Here is a 19,779-nt window from a genome sequence, read left to right as displayed (position 1 = left end):
TAGTTGGAGACACAATTGCATTAAAATATGCGAATATCAATTCAGTGTGATTCCAAGTGAAAATTGTCGCTAATTTGCATATTTTATCGCAGTTGTGTCTCCAACTAGTCGCAGGCTGTCGCAGCCCAGTGAGATACTACCATTACAGAAAAACACCATATTGGGAATAATGGATTTAACAAGCATTTTGTTTCTTCAGTGATGTATTCATTAGGCCGTTATTCAACACAGTGTATGACATGACGCATTGTAAGAGACCTGGTCAACCAGTCAGAACAAACGTGATTTACAAATATTAGTCATAAAGGCACATTGACAAAAAAAAAAACATTTTAACTGTAAGGAATAAAGAAAGGTTGTTAAATGCCTGTAATGCACAAACAGTGACACATGAATTACAAATGTTTCGGTAAAACACAATAAAACCACACAAATGTACTGCAAGAGAAAGATTTATAATAAATCCCAATCAAACTTGTCAATGAATTTAAAACCTCATGATCCAGTCCTATATCTGTCCTATCAGCATTTGCTTAATCCAATGCACGCGTTTCATGTGATGTCTGAAGATTTCGTCATGTACAGTGGATATAAAAAGTGTACACACCCCATTAAATTGATAGGTTTTTCTGATGCAAAAAAAAAAAAAGAGAAGATCAGTCTCATTTTAACTGATGGCAGGTGTGAACCCAAAAAGACTGAATGCTGTAATTAAGGCCCTGTTTACATTATTTCGAATCAGCGGATCATCAGATTAACGTTTTTAAAACGATTCGCGTACACACACAAAATTTCTGTGCCCGCAACAAAATCGTTCCCCGTGCACACAGCAACGCCAATACACGGATACGCTAATCACATGACTAATTAGACGGCACGTCACATGATCCCAGTGCATATCGGGCATGCGCAAGTCACTCACCACTTGCAAGTGGAAGGATGTCGTTGTAAAAAATGAAGTATGCCAGTCTGTTATCGGCGGTACTGGTACTACAATGACGCCTTTTTAACACCGTGTATGGCCATCGTGTTTATGCTAGAAGGATCTAACAGTGTTCGGTACACTCTTCACCTCGCAGAACGGCCGTTTTTTGCGATTACAACAAGACTATTTAGTGCTACGGTAACCAACACACTTCCTGTATTGCTCATTCACTTAGGCTACGTTTACATTACGTCGAATCAGCGGATCATCAGATTAACGTTCGTGTTTACACTAAAACCGTTAGCCGTGCACACAGCAACGCCAATACACGGATACGCTCGGCTCCGCAGGCATCCTCCGCTCCAAATCACTCTGCCCTGAACAGCGAGTGCCCTCTGGAGGGTGCGCACTCCGGCCCTGCGCAGCTCACAGAGCGCGCGAGTGAAGTGCACTAGCAGTGATTCGGGACTGAGCCGCTGTGTGTGTGATCCCAGCGCATATCACTTACTACTTGCAAGTGGAAGGATGGCAAGCCTAAAGACAATCATAACTACACAATGGGCAGTATTTGCATCAGTATTTGCAGTATTTTCATACTTTTATACTCTTTAATGAAAGGTGATACAAGGCGGAAGTCCGCACCGTTTTTCAGCAGTCGCGTCACATGACCAACGCCAGCGAATCAGGAAGGTGGATGTCACAGTGACGTTGTCCAATGAGGACGCCAGCTAGAGCTCAGCACAGCGTATTCGCGTATCTCAATGTTTACACAGCACCGGACCAGACACGATCTAGATTGAATACGTGGACGCTGGCGGATTCCCGTTTCCCGGCTTTTCCAGGTGGTTTAATGTAAACGGACAGTGCATCCGCGAAGAAAACGAGACAGATACGGTCTAATGTAAACGTAGCCTTAATGACTTCCTCAACACACTTCCTGTATTGCTCATTCACATGACCAACGCCAGCGAATCAGGAAGGTGGATGTCACAGTGACGTTGTCCAATGACGACGTCAGCTAGAGCTCAGCACAGCGTATCCTCGTTCCTCAATGTTTACACAGCACCGGATCAGATACATACTGGGTTGAATACGTGGGCCCTGGCGGATTCAAACTGTTCCGCCTGTGGAGTCATTTTCCGGCGTTTTAATGTGCACGGACAGTGCATCTGCAACGAAAACGATATGGATACGGTCTAATGTAAACACCACCTAAATCTCAAGGTGCTTCAACAAAGTATTAGTTTAAGGGTGTGCACACTTATCCAACCAGCTTATTGTACTTTTTTTTTTTTTGTTATGTTTTCCCCCTGAACAGATTTGTTTGTTTTTCAATTGAATTGTACAGGTTATAGGTCACATTAACGGTGGAAAAAGTTTTGAAATTATTTATCGTGGTCTCATTTTTTACATCATTTTAACAGGGTCTGTACACTTTTTATATCCACTGTAGCAGGTCCAAGCACAATGAACTCTGGTGAACATATTGTACTAGGATAAGAAACACTGTACATGCTCCTTTCAACATCAGCAAAATATGGCATGGTATGAGGATCCTTAGGAGCTACAAGAAGTTTTTCTTTTTTGTATGCAAGCATATGTCCATCAAGCATCTAAAACCAGTATTGGCTTCTTGTTGGATGGTACACCTTATGATGCTTTCATAGTGACGATTCTATTTATAATCCTATTTTTGGATTACGCAGGTCAGAAACGCACACTCTTACTGGATCAGTGCGCCAAATCAGTCTTTACAGTTTCACTGGTAGGTCTCGGCTCCAGCTGCTGAAGTTCTCTGCTGCACAAACACAGAGGCTCCAGGCTGCATTTGACCCTCAGTCATGCCAATTCTTTGTGCTGCTAGTAGAGAACTGGTGCCCATCTGCAATGGTACGGTGTACACACCAGTCTCAGACTGAGCCGTGCCAAGACCGATGCCCCCCTGCTGTGGGGCGGCCCCTCCTCTTCTCCTGCCGTTGGGCTGAGTGTAGAGAGTCTGTGTGCTGTGAAACTGTGCTGCCTGTGCCATCAGGCAGGCCTGCAGCTTGCGCTTGGCTCTCCAGCGAGCCACTCGGAGCCGAGTCTTTTCCCTGCGCTCCTTCACCAGGTCTGCCAGAAGAGCCTGCGGCAGCGTCTGCTCCAGCTCGCGCCGCCGGGTCTCGCTGCGTTTACGCACTTCTATACGTTTGCGCTTGTAATCCTCGTACACCATCAGGTCTTTACAGAACGGATGCATCTGCTTTTGCGTATCTGCCACAGCCAGCTGAGACTCCGTATCTGAAAGCAGAGAAAACGAGGAGCATGTAAGCAGGAGGATTTCTTTAAAGACATTAAACTATCATTATTCTCACGCTATTGCATTCGCAATGTTCTGTGTGCATGCTGTATATTGGAGTTAACACTCGTATTGAAATACATTTCTCTATAAAAGGACAAATAAGATACACTAAATGTGCGGACATATTGGATTTATTTTGGACCAGAAACAATTTTATTTAGAAATCTCACATTATTGTTGTTATATTTGTGGTTCTCAATGAGATTCAGTTTAAGTTAAACAGTTTAGAGAATTATACAAAATTAATGACTGGCAGATAATTTGGCATAAACAAAAAATATACATGATGACAATCTACAAATCATTACCATTAACTAATCATTAATTTAAGAAGTGTTTTAAGGGCTAAACAGTGATCGGATTTGGATTTTTGCTTTTCTTCTTTGTCGTTGCTTTGATTCCGCCCATCTCTGCTGCAGCTTTATTCTCTTTTCCATGGGAAGTAGTTTACTGGACATGATCTCTCCTCTGGCTTTTCTCTCGTGGTACCTAAAAAAGTTATTTTAAAATACTCAGAATTTCTGAAAAGAGGTAAATCTCGAACATGCTAATCAAACAGAAAAAAAAAATGGTGAACCTTCGCCGTCTTGCCTCCAGCATGGCCTCCTTCTTGACAGGATCAGCATTTATTTTCTCTCTATATCTCCTGGACTTCTCCATGCTGCTTTGTCTGTCTATAAATTACCAGGTAAAAGGTATTTACAACTGTTGAAGGAAGATTTTAAATATTGAAGATATTTGTTAAAACATCGTACAATATTTTTTTTTCATTATGCGATTTCTAATTTGAGACACTGTGAAAGTAAGATTGACTGACTGCAAATACAGAAACACTCACCTCTACGTCTGATGCTGAGCTCCATAAACGTCTTTTTTACATGGAGACCTCAAACCAGCAAGAGTCTTCGAGTCAGTACCCATTTATAGATGAAGGGTTTACATCACATTTCTAGTTTGAGTTTCACAAACCAAACTTTTACCGTTTTGCTAGAGAATCTGGTACTTTTTGTCAATAACCACACACGCAGATAGAGGCCATCTGCCTTCAGATGACCTAACAAACAACCCTCTCCTGTAGCCTATCGCCAAACACTTTATTAGGAACACCTGTACTAGGGATGTTAACCGATGACCGTTTGACCGGTGGTTGACCGAATCAACGTCAACCGGTTAATTTTTTTTTTGGGTTGTCGGTTAAAAAAAAAAACAAAAACCCTCAATCGTTTTGAAGCTGCCGATTTTGGAGCGGAGAACCTGGAATTCTGTGTTTGTAAACGCTTGGGGCATGCCATGCGGTGTAAGGACGACAGCTGACAAATCAGAAACACCCATTCAGTCATGTCACGCCCCAGTTGAAGACAGCTGCCACTCGACGAACGAAAAGTGTAGACACAGGCTTTTTAGCTTACAAATTACTATTCTGTTTTTTTTTTAAATTATTATTAGAAGGCACATGGAGTTTAGTCCTACCTTGGCCAGTGCATTCTGAAAGTATGTTTCGGTCTGTAGCCAACAATGCATGTTATTGCAGATCATATCTCTCCACGCAAACTAAAAGCACAGATGCTGACTTTTTCACGGCTGAATCGCGCAGATTCGATTTTTTTTGGGGGGGGCGTTGGAGTGTCTGATTATAATTTCAAAGTAAATTCTGTATAAAAATTACTAAATAAGCAAATGCCATTACAGTCCATGAAACATAGGAAGTATACGAGGGGCGTGCAATAAGTAATGCCCCTGACCCACTTCCCATAGCAGTAGAGCAACGAAACTTGGCACAGTTATTAGTCTTTCTCTACATAGGAACCACCCAGAGTTATGAATTTCTCCCATCGTTTGATGCAGCTCTGGAGACCGTTTTTGTAGAACACCCCAGGTTGGTCCTCCAACCACGACGTGACTTCAGAAATCAAGGCTGCATCATCTGGGAAACGCTTTCCTTTCAAAAACAACTTCATGGCTGGGAAGAGGTGAAAGTCAGAGGGTGCAAGGTCAGGAGAGTAGGGAGGCTGGGGGAGGATTTCATAGCCACACTCCCGTGCTTCTGATCTGGCGACAAGCGAGTTGTGGACCGGAGCATTGTCCTGCAGGAGGAGGATACCTTTGCTGATCTTGCCCCGCCTCTTGATTTTGATAGCTTCTCTTAATTTCCTTAAAAGTGAAGCATAATAGGCTCCTGTAATTGTGGTACCCTTTGCCAGGAAATCTGTCATCACTACTCCGTCCTGGTCCCAGAAGACTGTGAGCATGACCTTGCCAGCGGAGGGCTGCACCCTTGCCTTCTTTGGAGGTGGTGAGTCCAAGTGCTTCCACTGCATTGACTGGGCTTTGGTCTCTGGATCATAGTGATGGACCCAGGTTTCATCCTGTGTAATCAGTCTTTTGAAAAACTTTGACTCGTCATCTTGGCACATCTCCAAATTCATCCTCGAGCACTCGACGCGTTCTCGCTTCTGGAAAGGTGTGAGCAACCTGGGAATCCATCTGGCAGACACTTTATGCATATGCAAATGGTCATGAATGATAGTTTCCACAGACCCTGTACTAATCTTGACGTCTTGGGCTATTTGGCGAATAGTAATGCGCCGATCTTCCAAAATGGCAGCCTCAACTTGACGGACAGATGCCTCATCAATGGCAGAAGGGGGGCGGCCAGGTCTGGGAGCTGTTTCCACAGACTTCCGGCCATGTTTGAATTCACGATGCCAGCGTTTTACAAGGTCATATGATGGGGCATTATCACCATAAGTTTCTTTCATTTCATCAAAAGTCTCCTGTGGTGTGCGTCCTTTCAAATACAAAAACCGGATCACTGCGCGACACTCAACAGGCTCCATTTCACACCTGACTCAGTTCAAACACGTGTAAATCAGAAACCACAATTAGTTCAGAGCTGTAATTTGCCACATAACCCATAGAGATATAAATCATTGCACATGCAAAATTTCAGCTAGATCAGACAACTGGAAGTGGGTCAGGGGCATTACTTATTGAACGCCCCTCGTAAGTATGAGAAGAAAACAGTAAATCAGAAAGCTGCGCAAATGTGCGCAGCTTTCTGATTTACTGTTTTCTTCTCATACTTATGTTTCATGGGCTGTAATGGCATTTGCTTATATACAGAATTTACTTTGATGAAATTATAATCAGACACTCCAAAGCCCCCCCTAAAAAAAAAATCGGATCTGCGCGATTCAGCCGTGAAAAAGGCGGCATCCGCCAAAAGGCACGCCGTTTGCATCCCTGTAATAATTCCAATTCTAGAATTTTAAACTCGTAGGTTAACCGACTTTAACCGGCTAATGAGGCTCGGTGGTCGTTCAAGATTTTTTTTTAGTTTTCGCCATCCCTAACCTGTACGCCTACACATTCATTGCAATTATCTAATCAGCCAATCACGTGGCAGCAGTGCAATGCATAAAATCATGCAGATGTAGGCCATCAGTTTTGGGTGATGTTCACATTAAACATCAGAGTGGGGAACGAAAGTGACGCTGGCGATTGTGACCATGGAATCTCAGAATGCACAACACAAACTTTTAGATAGATGGGCTACAACACCAGAAGACCACGATGGACTTCATGGCTGTCAGCCAAGAACCTTGCATTGCATTACAAGCATTTAGCAGATGCTCTTATCCAGAGCAACATACAACATAGCAAGAGCAGCCTGAGGAGCAGTTGGTGGTGAGGTGCTTTGTTCAAGGGAACTTCAGCCACTCCTGCTGATCCAGGAAATTGAACCGGCGACCTTTTGATCCCAAAGCTGCTTCTCTAACCATTAGGCCATGGCTTCCCCAGCTAAGAACAAACAGCTAAGGCTGCACTCAGCGCCAACAGCCTGCATCCATGGACCCAACCTGCCTTGTGTCAACAGTCCAGGCTGGTGGGGGTGGTGTAATGGTGTGGGGAATGTTTTGACACGCTCTGGGCCTGTTAATACCAGTCAATCATTGCTTGAATGTCAGTCTATTTGATCATTGTTGCTGACCATGTGCATCCCTTCATGGCCACAACTTACCATCTTTTAATGGCTAATTACAGCATGATAATTCATCATGTCACAAAGCAAACGTCATCTCAAACTGGTTTCATGAGCATGACGGTGAGTTAAATGATCTTCACTGTCCTTCCCTGAGCTTATTTGGAGGTTCTAACAGGGTAGCAGCTAATTCTATACCAACAATGCTCGTCCATCTAGGAACCTGTCCACAGAGTGCAGAGCTTATGGAGCGGTAAGGGAGGAAGGGGACACCCGCCTAGCCAGCCGACTCAACCCTAGCCATCAATGGGGTGACGGATGTCGCAGCCAGATCGCCCTCACATCCATCTTCAGTGTCCTTCCCAGCCACCAGATCTGAATCCAATACAGCACCCTTGCGATGTGGAGATACACAGCACGAAAGTGCAGCTGAAAACTACGGGAACTGCATCACATTCAACACGGACCAGAACCTCAAAGGAATGTTTCCGAAATCTTGTGGAATCCATGCCATGAAGAATTGAGGCTGTTTTTAAAGCAAAGGCAGACCCTACCCGATATTAGTATAGTGTTCCTCGTAAAGTGTTCAGTGAATACATCTTGTTTACTTGCAATTAACTTGTTCAAATAAAACCCTGGAATACCTTATAAAACAGGATGCTGAACAGTTTTCAAATCTTTCTCAATACTCGCGTCACTATATTCAACTTGCACAGAACTGCAGAGCAATCAGCGTTTAAAATTCTTGAGTTTGTGGCAAGAAACGTGTACAAAAGCTTGATACGCTGTGGCTAATCAAAAATGACCCGAGGTGGGTTTCCCAAAAGCGTCGCAGCACAAAGATCATCGTTAAATGGTCGAGTGAGCAGCACAATGAACACACACTCTTCTAGTTAAGACGCTCTTAGCCCATGTTTACATTAGACCGTATCAGCGGATCATCAGATTAACGTTTTTAAAACGATTAGTGTGCACACAGCAACACCAATACACGATTCACCTGCACACAACAACACCAATACGCGGATACGCTCGGCTCCGCAGGCATCCTGCGCTCCAAATCACTCCGCCCTGAACAGCGAGTGCCCTCTGGAGGGTGCGCACTCCGGCCCTGCGCAGCTCACACAGCGCGCGAGTGAAGTGCACTAGCAGTGTTTTCGGGACTGAGCCGCTGTGTGTGTGATCCCAGCGCATATCACTTACCACTTGCAAGTGGAAGGATGGCAAGCCTAAAGACAATCATAACTACACAATGGGCAGTATTTGCATCAGTATTTGCAGTATTTTCATACTTTTATACTCTTTAATGAAAGGTGATACAAGGCGGAAGTCCGCGCCGTTTTTCAGCAGTCGCGTCACATGACCAACGCCAGCAAATCAGGAAGGTGGATGTCACAGTGACGTTGTCCAATGAGGACGCCAGCTAGAGCTCAGCACAGCGTATTCGCGTATCTCAATGTTTACACAGCAACGGACCAGACACGATCTAGATTGAATACATGGACGCTGGCGGATTCCCGTTTCCCGGCGTTTCCAGGCGGTTTAATGTAAACGGACAGTGCATCCGCGAAGGAAACGAGACAGATACGGTCTAATGTAAACGTAGCCTTATGGCCCTTTTCCACTACCCTTTTTCAGCTCACTTCAGCCCGACACGGCTCGCGTTTCGACTACCAAAAACCAGCACGACTCAGCTCGCTTCAGCCCTGCTTAGCCCCTAAAACTCGCACCGTTTTGGAGTGGGGCTGAAGCGAGCCAAAGCGAGCTGAGTGAGGCTGGGGGCGTGAGCAGACACTCCCCTGTGCACTGATTGGTGAGGAGGAGTGTCCTCACACGCCCACACACGCTCCGCGAGCGCGCTGGGATCTGTAAACACGGAAGAAGAAGAATTACGAATTACGAGAATTTCTGAAGCCTTATGCGCCTCGCCTCATCTATACGCTCTTGCCAGTTTGTGTCCGCGTTGTCGGTGACAACAAGCCACAGCACCAAGACCAGCAACACTAACGACTCCATGTCCTCCATGTTTATTGTTTACTCTCCGGGTTGTGAGACTACCGCTTAAAAGCTCACTGATGTCACTGTTTGCGCCGCCTAACGACATCACGTGACGTCCACCCACTTTCGCTAACTCCACCCAATGTGTCCACCCACTTCCAGCCAGCACGGTTCAGGGCGGTTGTAGTCGAAATGCAACTCCAACAGCCCAGCTCAGCTCGACTCAGCACGGCACGGCTCAGCCCCGTTTGTAGTGGAAAAGCGGCATTAGTGTTAAGAGGCTTTTGGGAAACCCACCACAGATTGTATTTTATCTTCAGGACTGAATATATTTTAATTTTAAGATTTAATCCCATCTGAAACCAGAATTATATTAGATTTTATCTTGTATATCTTTCCCCCTTGAATAATTTCATATGAGAGAGAGGGAGAGAGAGAGAGAGAGAGAGAGAGAATAGAAAATAGTGAGAAATGTGAAAAGCCTGTAATTTGTCAGTCTGAACCTGTAAGATTAAAGAAAAATGTTCAGTGTGCTGATATTCATCACTCTCTCCTTTGGTTACTATGAAGACAGCTGACACAATATAAAATGAAAAACATAACCGTGGGAAGTGAATCGTCAAATTATTATTTTTATTAGTGTACAATTAACCACACTAGCTTTTTTTTTTTAAATTTATAAAACCTGTTATTCTGGTTACATTTATTTATTTAGCTATCTGTGTTCATTAAAGGGATAGTTCGGGATTTTTGACATGAATCTGTACGGCATCCCCATCAATAGTGTCGTGCAAACACACTGACTTACCCCTGACAGCATCCTGCGAGTCCAGTTCTTGTCCAGTTTTGGTCCAGACGAAAGTAGTTCGGCAAGTTTGTTGGGGTCACGAAAGTAAAACGTTTTTCGTCTCAAAACAGTATGTGTTCAAAAGAGTGATATATTTGCATCACAAAACCGTTGCCAAATAAAAAGTCAGACCTCGAAATCGCTTGGCACTATTTTCTCTCCCTTCTTATCACTGCGCGCTGCCGCCAGGTGACAGCCACGGCTGTTTCATTCATTGTTTACTGCTAGCAAAGTTAGCGACAACATGTCTGACTACGACAGCGACGTTGAAAACATTGACTTCATCTCACAGCCAAAGGGATATCTTTATGAACCCGAATATACAGATGAAGAAATTCGCCAGATGGAGTTAGAACGGGCAGAGAGAGAAAGGGTGGACAGAGAAGTGGAAGAAGGTGAAGCTGGAGCCGCAGCTTGTTAGCGCCGCTGATCTGAACTCCTAATCACTGCCAAACAATGGGAAAGGTGTTGATTCCTGCGCAGATGTCAACATGACAGTGCGCAGTCATACCGAGGGAGACAAAATATAGCGCCAAATAATTGCAAGGTCTGACTTTTTATTTGGCAACGGTTTTGTGATGCAAATATATCACTCTTTTGAACACATACTGTTTTGAGAAGAAAAACGTTTTACTTTCGTGACCCCAACAAACTTGCCGCACTACTTTCGTCTGGACCAAAACTGGACAAGAACTGGACTCACAGGATGCTGTCGGGGGTAAGTCAGTGTGTTTGCACGACACTGTTGACGGGGATGCCATACAGATTCATGTCAAAAATCCCAAACTATTGCTTTAAGGTTCTGAGAATGATCAGCTCCAACTCACATGTGTTTGGGTCCACACCCATGAAGGCCGGTTCAGAGACCGAAGGCACCTGTACACACTGTTGAGTCCCTGGCAGCTCTATAGCCATTCCTGCTCCTGCCACATGCTGATGTAACTCGATCCTAGGAAGCTCCGAAGTGGACGGCTCAGTTTGCTCCTCCTTCACCTCGACAATTTCAACTTCGGCTTCCTCCTGTTTGATCTTCAAAACAGGTTCTTGGCCGTCTGCTACAGCTGGGTTCAGCGCCTCGCTTGTATGAGCCGCAGGGAGAACGTTTGGCTCCGCTGTCTCTGGTTGTTCAGCTTCTGTGGACGTTTGAGTCGTCTGACCCCATAGAGGATCCATACTCTCTGGTACGGTGCTGCTTGAGTTCTCCACTATAAAAAAAAAAAATAAATAAAATAGTAATAGTTATTATAATTCTTCACATTTTATTTTAATTGATATATTTGAAACAACACAGCTTCCGTGTCATGACAAAGATGGACCTTACATTTCAATCATTATCTGGATTTTGGCAGCATCAAGTTACACCACAACGCCTCTGAATTCTTAAATTTGATTGGTCAGAATCTCATCTCATTATCTCTAGCCGCTTTATCCTGTTCTACAGGGTCGCAGGCAAGCTGGAGCCTATCCCAGCTGACTACGGGCGAAAGGCGGGGTACACCCTGGACAAGTCGCCAGGTCATCACAGGGCTGACACATAGACACAGACAACCATTCACACTCACATTCACACCTACGGTCAATTTAGAGCCACCAGTTAACCTAACCTGCATGTCTTTGGACTGTGGGGGAAACCGGAGCACCCGGAGGAAACCCACGCGGACACGGGGAGAACATGCAAACTCCGCACAGAAAGGCCCTCGCCGGCCACGGGGCTCGAACCCGGACCTTCTTGCTATGAGGCGACAGCGCTAACCACTACACCACCGTGCCGCCCCACTTGCAATACTGATGGCTGCAATTTACAGGGTTCTTATAGTGGTGCTTGAAAGTTTGTGAAGCCTTTAGAAATGTTCAGAATGACCTAAAACGTCATAAGATTTTCACACAAGTCCTAAATGTAGATAAAGAGAACCCAGTTAAACAAATATTATACTTGGTTATTTAATGCAGAAAATGATCCAATATTACAAATCAGTGAGTGGCAAAAGTATGTGAACCTCTCGGATTTGCAGGGAATTTACACGCAGGCGTTTTCAATCAACGGGGTGACCATAAAGGTGTGAGTGGGTGCCATGTTTGATTTAAAGACCAGGGATCTATCAAATTCTGATCTTCACAACACGTTTGTGGAAGGGTCACTGCATGAACCAAGGAGATTTCTGAGGACTTCAGAAAAAGAGCTGTTGATGCCCATCAGGGTGGAAAAGGTTACAAATCCATCTACAAAGAGTTTGGACTCCACCAATCCACAGTCAGACAAATGGAGAGAATTCAGTCTGCCATATTTAACACGGAGTGTGTGATACTGAATGATACTACAGATGAATGTATGACACGCACTGTTTTAATAGAGGTCACCGTCATGCCTGTGAGACTTTTGCCAAGCTTGTAGTATTCGAGTCCAGGACTCTGACTTGAGTCCGACTCGTGCCCTAATTTTAAGGACTCGTGACTCAACTTGGACTCGTGCACTAATTGCATTCAGACTCGTAAATTGGAGATAAGGACTCGGATTTTTTCTTTATTTTTTGTAACATGCATAAGATATTTATATCTACATTACTTTTTATACTAGTTGCATGCAAGAGTGTCACACCTGCATTGGATAGACTCTCGGGTACGCGCCAGACAGCGTGCGCTCCAAGTGGACACACTCATGCACGCACGTCATAAACGACTCGCACCTGCACAGGATTAAGGCGCAATCAGCACGCCAGTATAAAAACTGTGAAAATACACTTTGCAAAGTACTGAGTTGCGTTGCTGACACATTACCGAGCCTTATTTCCTTGTTTGGTTTCCTGATTTCCTGTTTCTCGTCTTTGATTCTGCCGAGTCTACGATAGCCTGTTTGTGCCTCGCTTGACCTATTGCCGGTTTCACTGTTTTACGATTTTGCCTGCCGTTCTGGATTGTTTACCCTCTTCACTTGTATTAATAAACACACCTTCTGCACTTAAGCCTAGGTCACAACCGGATGTACAATTTTTTGGCCGTGCGATTTTTGGCGTTTCCCAAATTGCTGCGGTTTTTTTGTTCGTGGAGAAAGATGCACGTTGGCCATAAGTTTGTCTTGCAACCTGAAAAAAAACGTAAGCACCCGTAGAGTTTGCTTGACATGACAAAGAACCTCTGCGGCCGGTCTACGGCTCGAAAATCAGCATATCACACGCGCGCCCTCTGTGCGTTTCCTGCGTTTTTTGCACGTAGACCGGCCGTAGGAGCACGTACGGCCGGTTGTGACCGAGGCTTTACATCCGTCTCCCAACCATCTCTGACAAAATACTTTGCACTCCCTGACAAAAAGAATGCACATTCACCTATTCATACGTCATGTTCAGGAACAAAGAAATGTTAATGGCACTAAAAACAGCCACCGCCAAATGGTGTGGTTGGAGTCTTGTTCTCGGACTTGACTCAATTTTTTTTAATGTCTTGGACTGTATCCAGCTGACTTGAACACTGGGGACTCGAGATTGAACTCGAAGTTTAGTGACTCGACTACAGCACTGACTTTTGCATAATATGGCAGAATTTTCTCAGTTACTAATGGGGCTTTTCCACTACCAACGCGGCTGAGTTGGGCTGAGCCGTGCCGTGCTGAGTTGGGCTGAGTCGAGCTGAGTGGGGCTGTTGGAGTTGCATTTCGACTACAACCGCGCTGAACCGTGCTGGCTGGAAGTGGGTGGACACATTGGGTGGAGTTAGCGAAAGTGGGTGGACGTCACGTGATGTCGTTAGGCGGCGCAAACAGTGACATCAGTGAGCTTTTAAGCGGTAGACTCACGACCCAGATAGTAAACAATAAACATGAAGGACATGGAGTCGTTAGTGTTGCTGGTCTTGGTGCTGTGGCTTGTTGTCACCGACAACGCCAACAGATACTGGCAAGAGCATATAGATGAGGCGAGGCGCATAAGGCTTCAGAAAGAGAGGGAACTTCTTCCGGGTTTACAGATGGTGGTTAAAGATCCCAGCGTGCTCGCGGGGCATGTGTGGGCATGGGAGGACACTCCTCCTCACCAATCAGTGCACAGGGAGTGTCTCCTCACGCCCCTAGCCCCACTCGGCTCGGTTGGGCTCACTTCAGCCCCACTCCAAAACCGTGCAAGTTTTGGGTGCTGAGTAAGATGGGGTTTACATTAGACCACATCAGCGGATCATCAGATTAACGTTTTTAAAACGATTAGTGTGCACACAGCAACACCAATGCACGATTCGCGTGCACACAGCAACGCCAATACACGAATACGCTCGGCTCCGCAGGCATCCTGCGCTCCAAATCACTCGGCCCTGAACAGCGAGTGCCCTCTGGAGGGTGCGCACTCTGGCCCTGCGCAGCTCACAGAGCGCGCGAGTGGAGCGCACAAGCAGTGATTCGGGACTGAGCCGCTGTGTGTGTGATCCCAGCGCATATCACTTACCACTTGCAAGTGGAAGGATGGCAAGCCTAAAGACAATCATAACTACACAATGGGCAGTATTTGCATCAGCATTTGCAGTATTTTCATACTTTTATACTCTTTAATGAAAGGTGATACAAGGCGGAAGTCCGCGCCGTTTTTCAGCAGTCGCGTCACATGACCAACGCCAGCGAATCAGGAAGGTGGATGTCACCGTGACGTTGTCCAATGACGACGCCAGCTAGAGCTCAGCACAGCGTATCCGCGTATTCTCAATGTTTGCACAGCACCGGACCAGACACGATCTGGATTGAATACGTGGACGCTGGCGGATTCCCGTTTCCCGGCGTTTCAATGTAAACGGACAGTGCATCCGCGAAGAAAACGAGACAGATACGGTCTAATGTAAACTTGGCCTAAGGCTGAAGTGAGCTCAGTCGTGCTGCTCTGAGGTAGTCGAAACACGAGCCGTGTTGGGCTGAAGTGAGCTGAAAAAGGGTAGTGGAAAAGGCCCATAATGGCCCTTTTCCACTACCCTTTTTCAGCTCACTTCAGCTCGCTTCAGCCCGACACGGCTCGCGTTTCGACTACCAAAAAACAGCACGACTCAGCTCGCTTCAGCCCTGCTTAGCCCCTAAAACTCGCACGGTTTTGGAGTGGGGCTGAAGCGAGCCAAGCCGTGCCGAGTGGGGCTGGGGGCGTGAGCAGACACTCCCCTGTGCACTGATTGGTGAGGAGGAGTGTCCTCACATGCCCACACGCCCCGCGAGCGCGCTGGGATCTGTAAACACCGTAAACCCGGAAGAAGAATAATTACGAATTACGAGAATTTCTGAAGCCTTATGCGCCTCGCCTCATCTATACGCTCTTGCCAGTATCTGTTGGCGTTGTCGGTGACAACAAGCCACAGCACCAAGACCAGCAACACTAACGACTCCATGTCCATGTTTATTGTTTACTATTCGGGTCGTGAGACTACCGCTTAAAAGCTCACTGATGTCACTGTTTGCACCGCCTAACGACATCACGTGACGTCCACCCACTTTCGCTAACTCCACCCAATGTGTCCACCCACTTCCAGCCAGCACGGTTCAGCGCGGTTGTAGTCGAAATGCAACTCCAACAGCCCCATTCAGCCCCACTCAGCTCGACTCAGCACGGCACGGCTCAGCCCGACTCAGCCGCGTTTGTAGTGGAAAAGCGGCATAAGTGGCTGTCAGTATCACATCAATGAATCCCAATTGATTATTATACAATTAATAGCACATGCGTCATTTCCTGTAAACTGTGGGTGGTAAAAGAGAGCAACTGGACTCGCTTGAAGATTCTTGAAGACGTTTCACCTCTCATCTGAAAGGCTTCTTCAGTTCTGTCTGACTGGTAGGGAGTATCAGGTATTTATCCTCTCATGGATGAAAAGCTCATCTAAGGTGTCATTGAGTCATCCTGTTGGTGTGGGTCACTGGGGGCTGGGTGTGAACGGCCTCGAGAGTCGTTAGGGTGATCAATGGCACAGACAACTGAATGCACACCAAAACCCAGCTGTTTTCAGTGACTCACAAGAGGACAGAGAGAATCAGTATTCCACTGATCACCTTAACGGGCAATCCATTGATCACCCTAACGACTCTCGAGGCCGTTCACAACCAGCCCCCAGTGACCCACACCAACAGGATGACTCAATTGCTGTGTTCACACTTCTACCGGTACGATAGTGGTATAACTGTATCGATACAAAGTATACCGGTACTGTTTAGTGCATCTGTCCACACTAGCGAGAAATGTTTGCGGTTTTCTTTCACGGTAGTTGAAATGCGCGTGCGCGAAATGTTTCCGTGGTTACCGAGTAACTTCCTTCCGAGAATATGGCGGATGAAACAACGTGTGTGCTTTTTGTTGTCAATGTACAGTCTGTATTTCTAGTGGTCATTTATTCAGTCGAATCGTATAAAATGCACGAGGCAGTTGAGAAAGAGAAAAAGATAACGAATCTCCCTTTCTCCCCCCTCACTTTCTCCCTCTTCCCTTCCCCTCCTCCCTACTTCCTCCCCCTCCCTACTTCCTCCCCCCCTTCTCTCTCTTTCTTTCTCTTCCCCTCCCTACTTCCTCCCCCCCCTCACTTTCTCCCTCTTCCCTTCCCCTCCCTTTCCTTCTCTTCCCCTCCCTACTTCCTCCCCCCTCTCTCATCCCTTTCTTTGCTCCATGTAGCTCCACGGTCGTTTCATTTTCGCACGCGCATTATATTTGTATCGATACAGAGCCGCTTCATCTGTCCACACTACAGCGAAGCGCTACCGATACTGTACCGGTACGAAACCCATACATTTGTGGGTTTCGTACCGATACAGTTACACCGCTACAGTACCGGTATAGTTGCTAGTGTGGACAGGGTAAATGACACCTTAGATGAGCTTTTCATCCATGAAAGGATAAATACCTGATACTCCCTACCAGTCAGACAGAACCGAAGAAGCCTTTCGGATGAGAGGTGAAACGTCTTCAAGAATCTTCAAGTGAGTCCAGTTGCTCTCTTTCACCACGCACAGTTTACATCAGAGAATCTTCACAGACATGTCATTTCCTGTACCTTTCAATCCCATATGCACTTTTAATCCTGACACCTCCTCATTGCACTTTTCAGCATTTTGGTAGCTCTCGTTAGGGACAGTTTCACTGATCACTTTAGGAGTTTTAGGGACAGGCTGATGAGACGGTTTATGAGATGGTTCAGGGTTTCGGGGTTTGAGAGCGAGTGTGAGAGTTTCAGTACAGGGTGATCCCGTGTTTGAGGACCGTCTTCTTGGTGGCACCACATGATCAGCTGTGACCTGATGGGCTCTGGCTGTGTCCAGCTGACCGGATGCGTGTCTGGCTGTGTCCAGCTGACCGGATGCGTGTCTGGCTGTGTCCAGCTGACCGGATGCGTGTCTGGCTGTGTCCAGCTGACCGGATGCGTGTCTGGCTGTGTCCAGCTGACCGGATGCGTGTCTGGCTGTGTCCAGCTGACCGGATGCGTGTCTGGCTGTGTCCAGCTGACCGGATGCGTGTCTGGCTGTGTCCAGCTGACCGGATGCGTGTCTGGCTGTGTCCAGCTGACCGGATGCGTGTCTGGCTGTGTCCAGCTGACCGGAAGCGTGTCTGGCTGTGTCCAGCTGACCGGAAGCGTGTCTGGCTGTGTCCAGCTGACCGGATGCGTGTCTGGCTGTGTCCAGCTGACCGGATGCGTGTCTGGCTGTGTCCAGCTGACCGGATGCGTGTCTGGCTGTGTCCAGCTGACCGGATGCGTGTCTGGCTGCGTTCATCTGTCCCAGTGTGTGTCTGTGCGGCGCAAAGGCATGTCTGTCGTCTTTAGCGTTCAGTGCAGTAACATATTTCTGCCGCAGGATCTTCATCTGACACCGTGTGGACTCCAACATCTTCCTGATGTCCTCGTTCTCCTTCTCTTTGGCCGTCAGTTCCCTCCGGAGCTGCTCGAACTTGAGGCTCATCACCCGGATCATCTCCCCCAACACCGTCTCCACCGCCGCGTTCACGGCCTTCTCAATCACCACCCCCATCTGACCCCTCATCAGAGAAATGGTCAAATTCACGTCCATTGTGGAATATGATTGGCTCAACACGCGAATGAGCCGCTGGTGTGCAGTTTAAGTTTATCCTTAGCGACTAACTGCTGGATGTTTACCTCGCTAGCTAACGCTAGCTATTATAGTTAGCTCGACGGAACAGCTAGTTAGCTACGTGCTGTTTGCTCGCAGTACTAAAATATCGCCTCTGTGTATCTCTTATCGTGTTATATTTAGTCTTCACACACAATAAACATTTCGGAGTCGGCCAACGCTTCCCTGAAACCCCATCCCTTGTCTAAAATCCGAAGGAAACACAACAGTGGTGGTTTCACACTACCTAGGACCGAATCCCAAACCAAGTCCTGTTGAGTATACAGTGCACTACCCCAGGCGTAAAAGCCGTTACTTCATACCCTACTGAGTGCGCCTATACAGGGGACACAAAGCCAATTGAGACGTGACGTAGACATCAGCGTTCTTCTTATTCTGTGGTATTGAGCTATGCACCGCAAAAAAGTGTTTCACTGCCACCTACAGGTCATACGAGTAGTACCGGCGTTAGAACCCCCAACCTCTCTTCCCCCCCTCCTAAGGCCTGAGGGTTGTTTTTTGTTTTGTTTTGTTAATCGAAGGCTGTCTTTGTGCACACATTATATTAAATCTAATAGATTAGATGATTAAATATAGACCGCCTTTCAGATTTTTCAAGTTTAGGTCATAAAAATAATTTTCCCTAACACCCAATTATTTTGTTTAGTGGACCAAAAGCTACTGAATTCGAATCACAGACTCATCTCATCTCATTATCTCTAGCCGCTTTATCCTGTTCTACAGGGTCGCAGGCAAGCTGGAGCCTATCCCAGCTGACTACGGGCGAAAGGCGGGGTACACCCTGGACAAGTCGCCAGGTCATGACAGGGCTGACACATAGACACAGACAACCATTCACACTCACATTCACACCTACGGTCAATTTAGAGTCACCAGTTAACCTAACCTGCATGTCTTTGGACTGTGGGGGAAACCGGAGCACCCGGAGGAAACCCACGCGGACACGGGGAGAACATGCAAACTCCGTATAGAAAGGCCCTCGCCGGCCACGGGGCTTGAACCCGGACCTTCTTGCTGTGAGGCGACAGCGCTAACCACTACACCACCGTGCCGCCCAATCACAGACTTCCAATTTTATTATTATTTTTTAAATAGAACAATTAATTAATTTGGCGGCACGGTGGTGTAGTGGTTAGTGCTGTCGCCTCACAGCAAGAAGGTCCTGGGTTCAAGCCCCGGGGCCGGTGAGGGCCTTTCTGTGCGGAGTTTGCATGTTCTCCCCGTGTCCGCGTGGGTTTCCTCCGGTTTATCCCACAGTCCAAAGACATGCAGGTTAGGTTAACTGGTGACTCTAAATTGACCATAGGTGTGAATGTGAGTGTGAATGGTTGTCTGTGTCTATGTGTCAGCCCTGTGATGACCTGGCGACTTGTCCAGGGTGTACCCTGCCTTTTGCCCGTAGTCAGCTGGGATAGGCTCCAGCTTGCCTGTGACCCTGTAGAAGGATAAAGCGGCTAGAGATAATGAGATGAGATGAATTAATTAATTTAGGGCCATGCTTTCCTTTCAGTCTCCTCCTCAGTCTGGAGATTGACTTGGCCAGTCTAAACCTTCCACAGTTTCCCTTGAAGTCCTCTGTTGTGCTGGCAGTGTGTTTTGGGTCCCTGTC

At 46.6% G+C, this 19,779-nt stretch overlaps 1 protein-coding gene across 4 annotated transcripts; it reads right to left on the bottom strand.

Moving 5' to 3' along the window:
• Positions 1 to 185: 185 nt before the first annotated feature.
• si:ch211-67e16.4 (uncharacterized) lies at positions 186 to 18,404 on the bottom strand. 4 transcript variants are annotated; one of them, XM_060930168.1, is made up of 6 exons: positions 17,081 to 18,404; positions 10,918 to 11,295; positions 4,102 to 4,149; positions 3,841 to 3,937; positions 3,572 to 3,752; positions 3,115 to 3,202 (listed from the first exon to the last, which is right to left on the bottom strand). In XM_060930168.1, the coding sequence occupies exons 1-5, from the start codon at positions 18,087 to 18,089 to the stop codon at positions 3,602 to 3,604; spliced, it is 1,683 nt and encodes a 560-aa protein (XP_060786151.1). In that variant the 5' UTR covers positions 18,090 to 18,404; the 3' UTR covers positions 3,115 to 3,202; positions 3,572 to 3,601. The 4 variants fall into 4 exon arrangements, with proteins under 4 accessions (XP_060786150.1, XP_060786153.1, XP_060786151.1 ...); XM_060930170.1 differs by lacking the exon at positions 3,572 to 3,752 and having other exon boundaries at positions 3,053 to 3,202; XM_060930169.1 differs by lacking the exon at positions 4,102 to 4,149.
• Between the last annotated feature and the right edge of the window lie 1,375 nt (positions 18,405 to 19,779).

Source organism: Neoarius graeffei, chromosome 9 (genome assembly GCF_027579695.1).
Source record: "Neoarius graeffei isolate fNeoGra1 chromosome 9, fNeoGra1.pri, whole genome shotgun sequence".
Lineage (NCBI taxonomy): Eukaryota > Metazoa > Chordata > Actinopteri > Siluriformes > Ariidae > Neoarius > Neoarius graeffei.
This window is presented reverse-complemented; position numbering and strand designations above follow the sequence as displayed.

Bases quoted from the DNA above. Each gene is read 5' to 3' on its own strand.
- si:ch211-67e16.4 (XM_060930167.1), bottom strand. From the start codon at position 18,089: ATGGACGTGAATTTGACCATTTCTCTGATGAGGGGTCAGATGGGGGTG. The intron at 11,296-17,080 runs GTACAGGAAATG...TTTTTTTTATAG, and splicing joins AGTGCATATGGGATTGAAAG to TGGAGAACTCAAGCAGCACC. The intron at 3,203-10,917 runs GTGAGTTGGAGC...CTCTGCTTTCAG, and splicing joins GGGTGTGGACCCAAACACAT to ATACGGAGTCTCAGCTGGCT.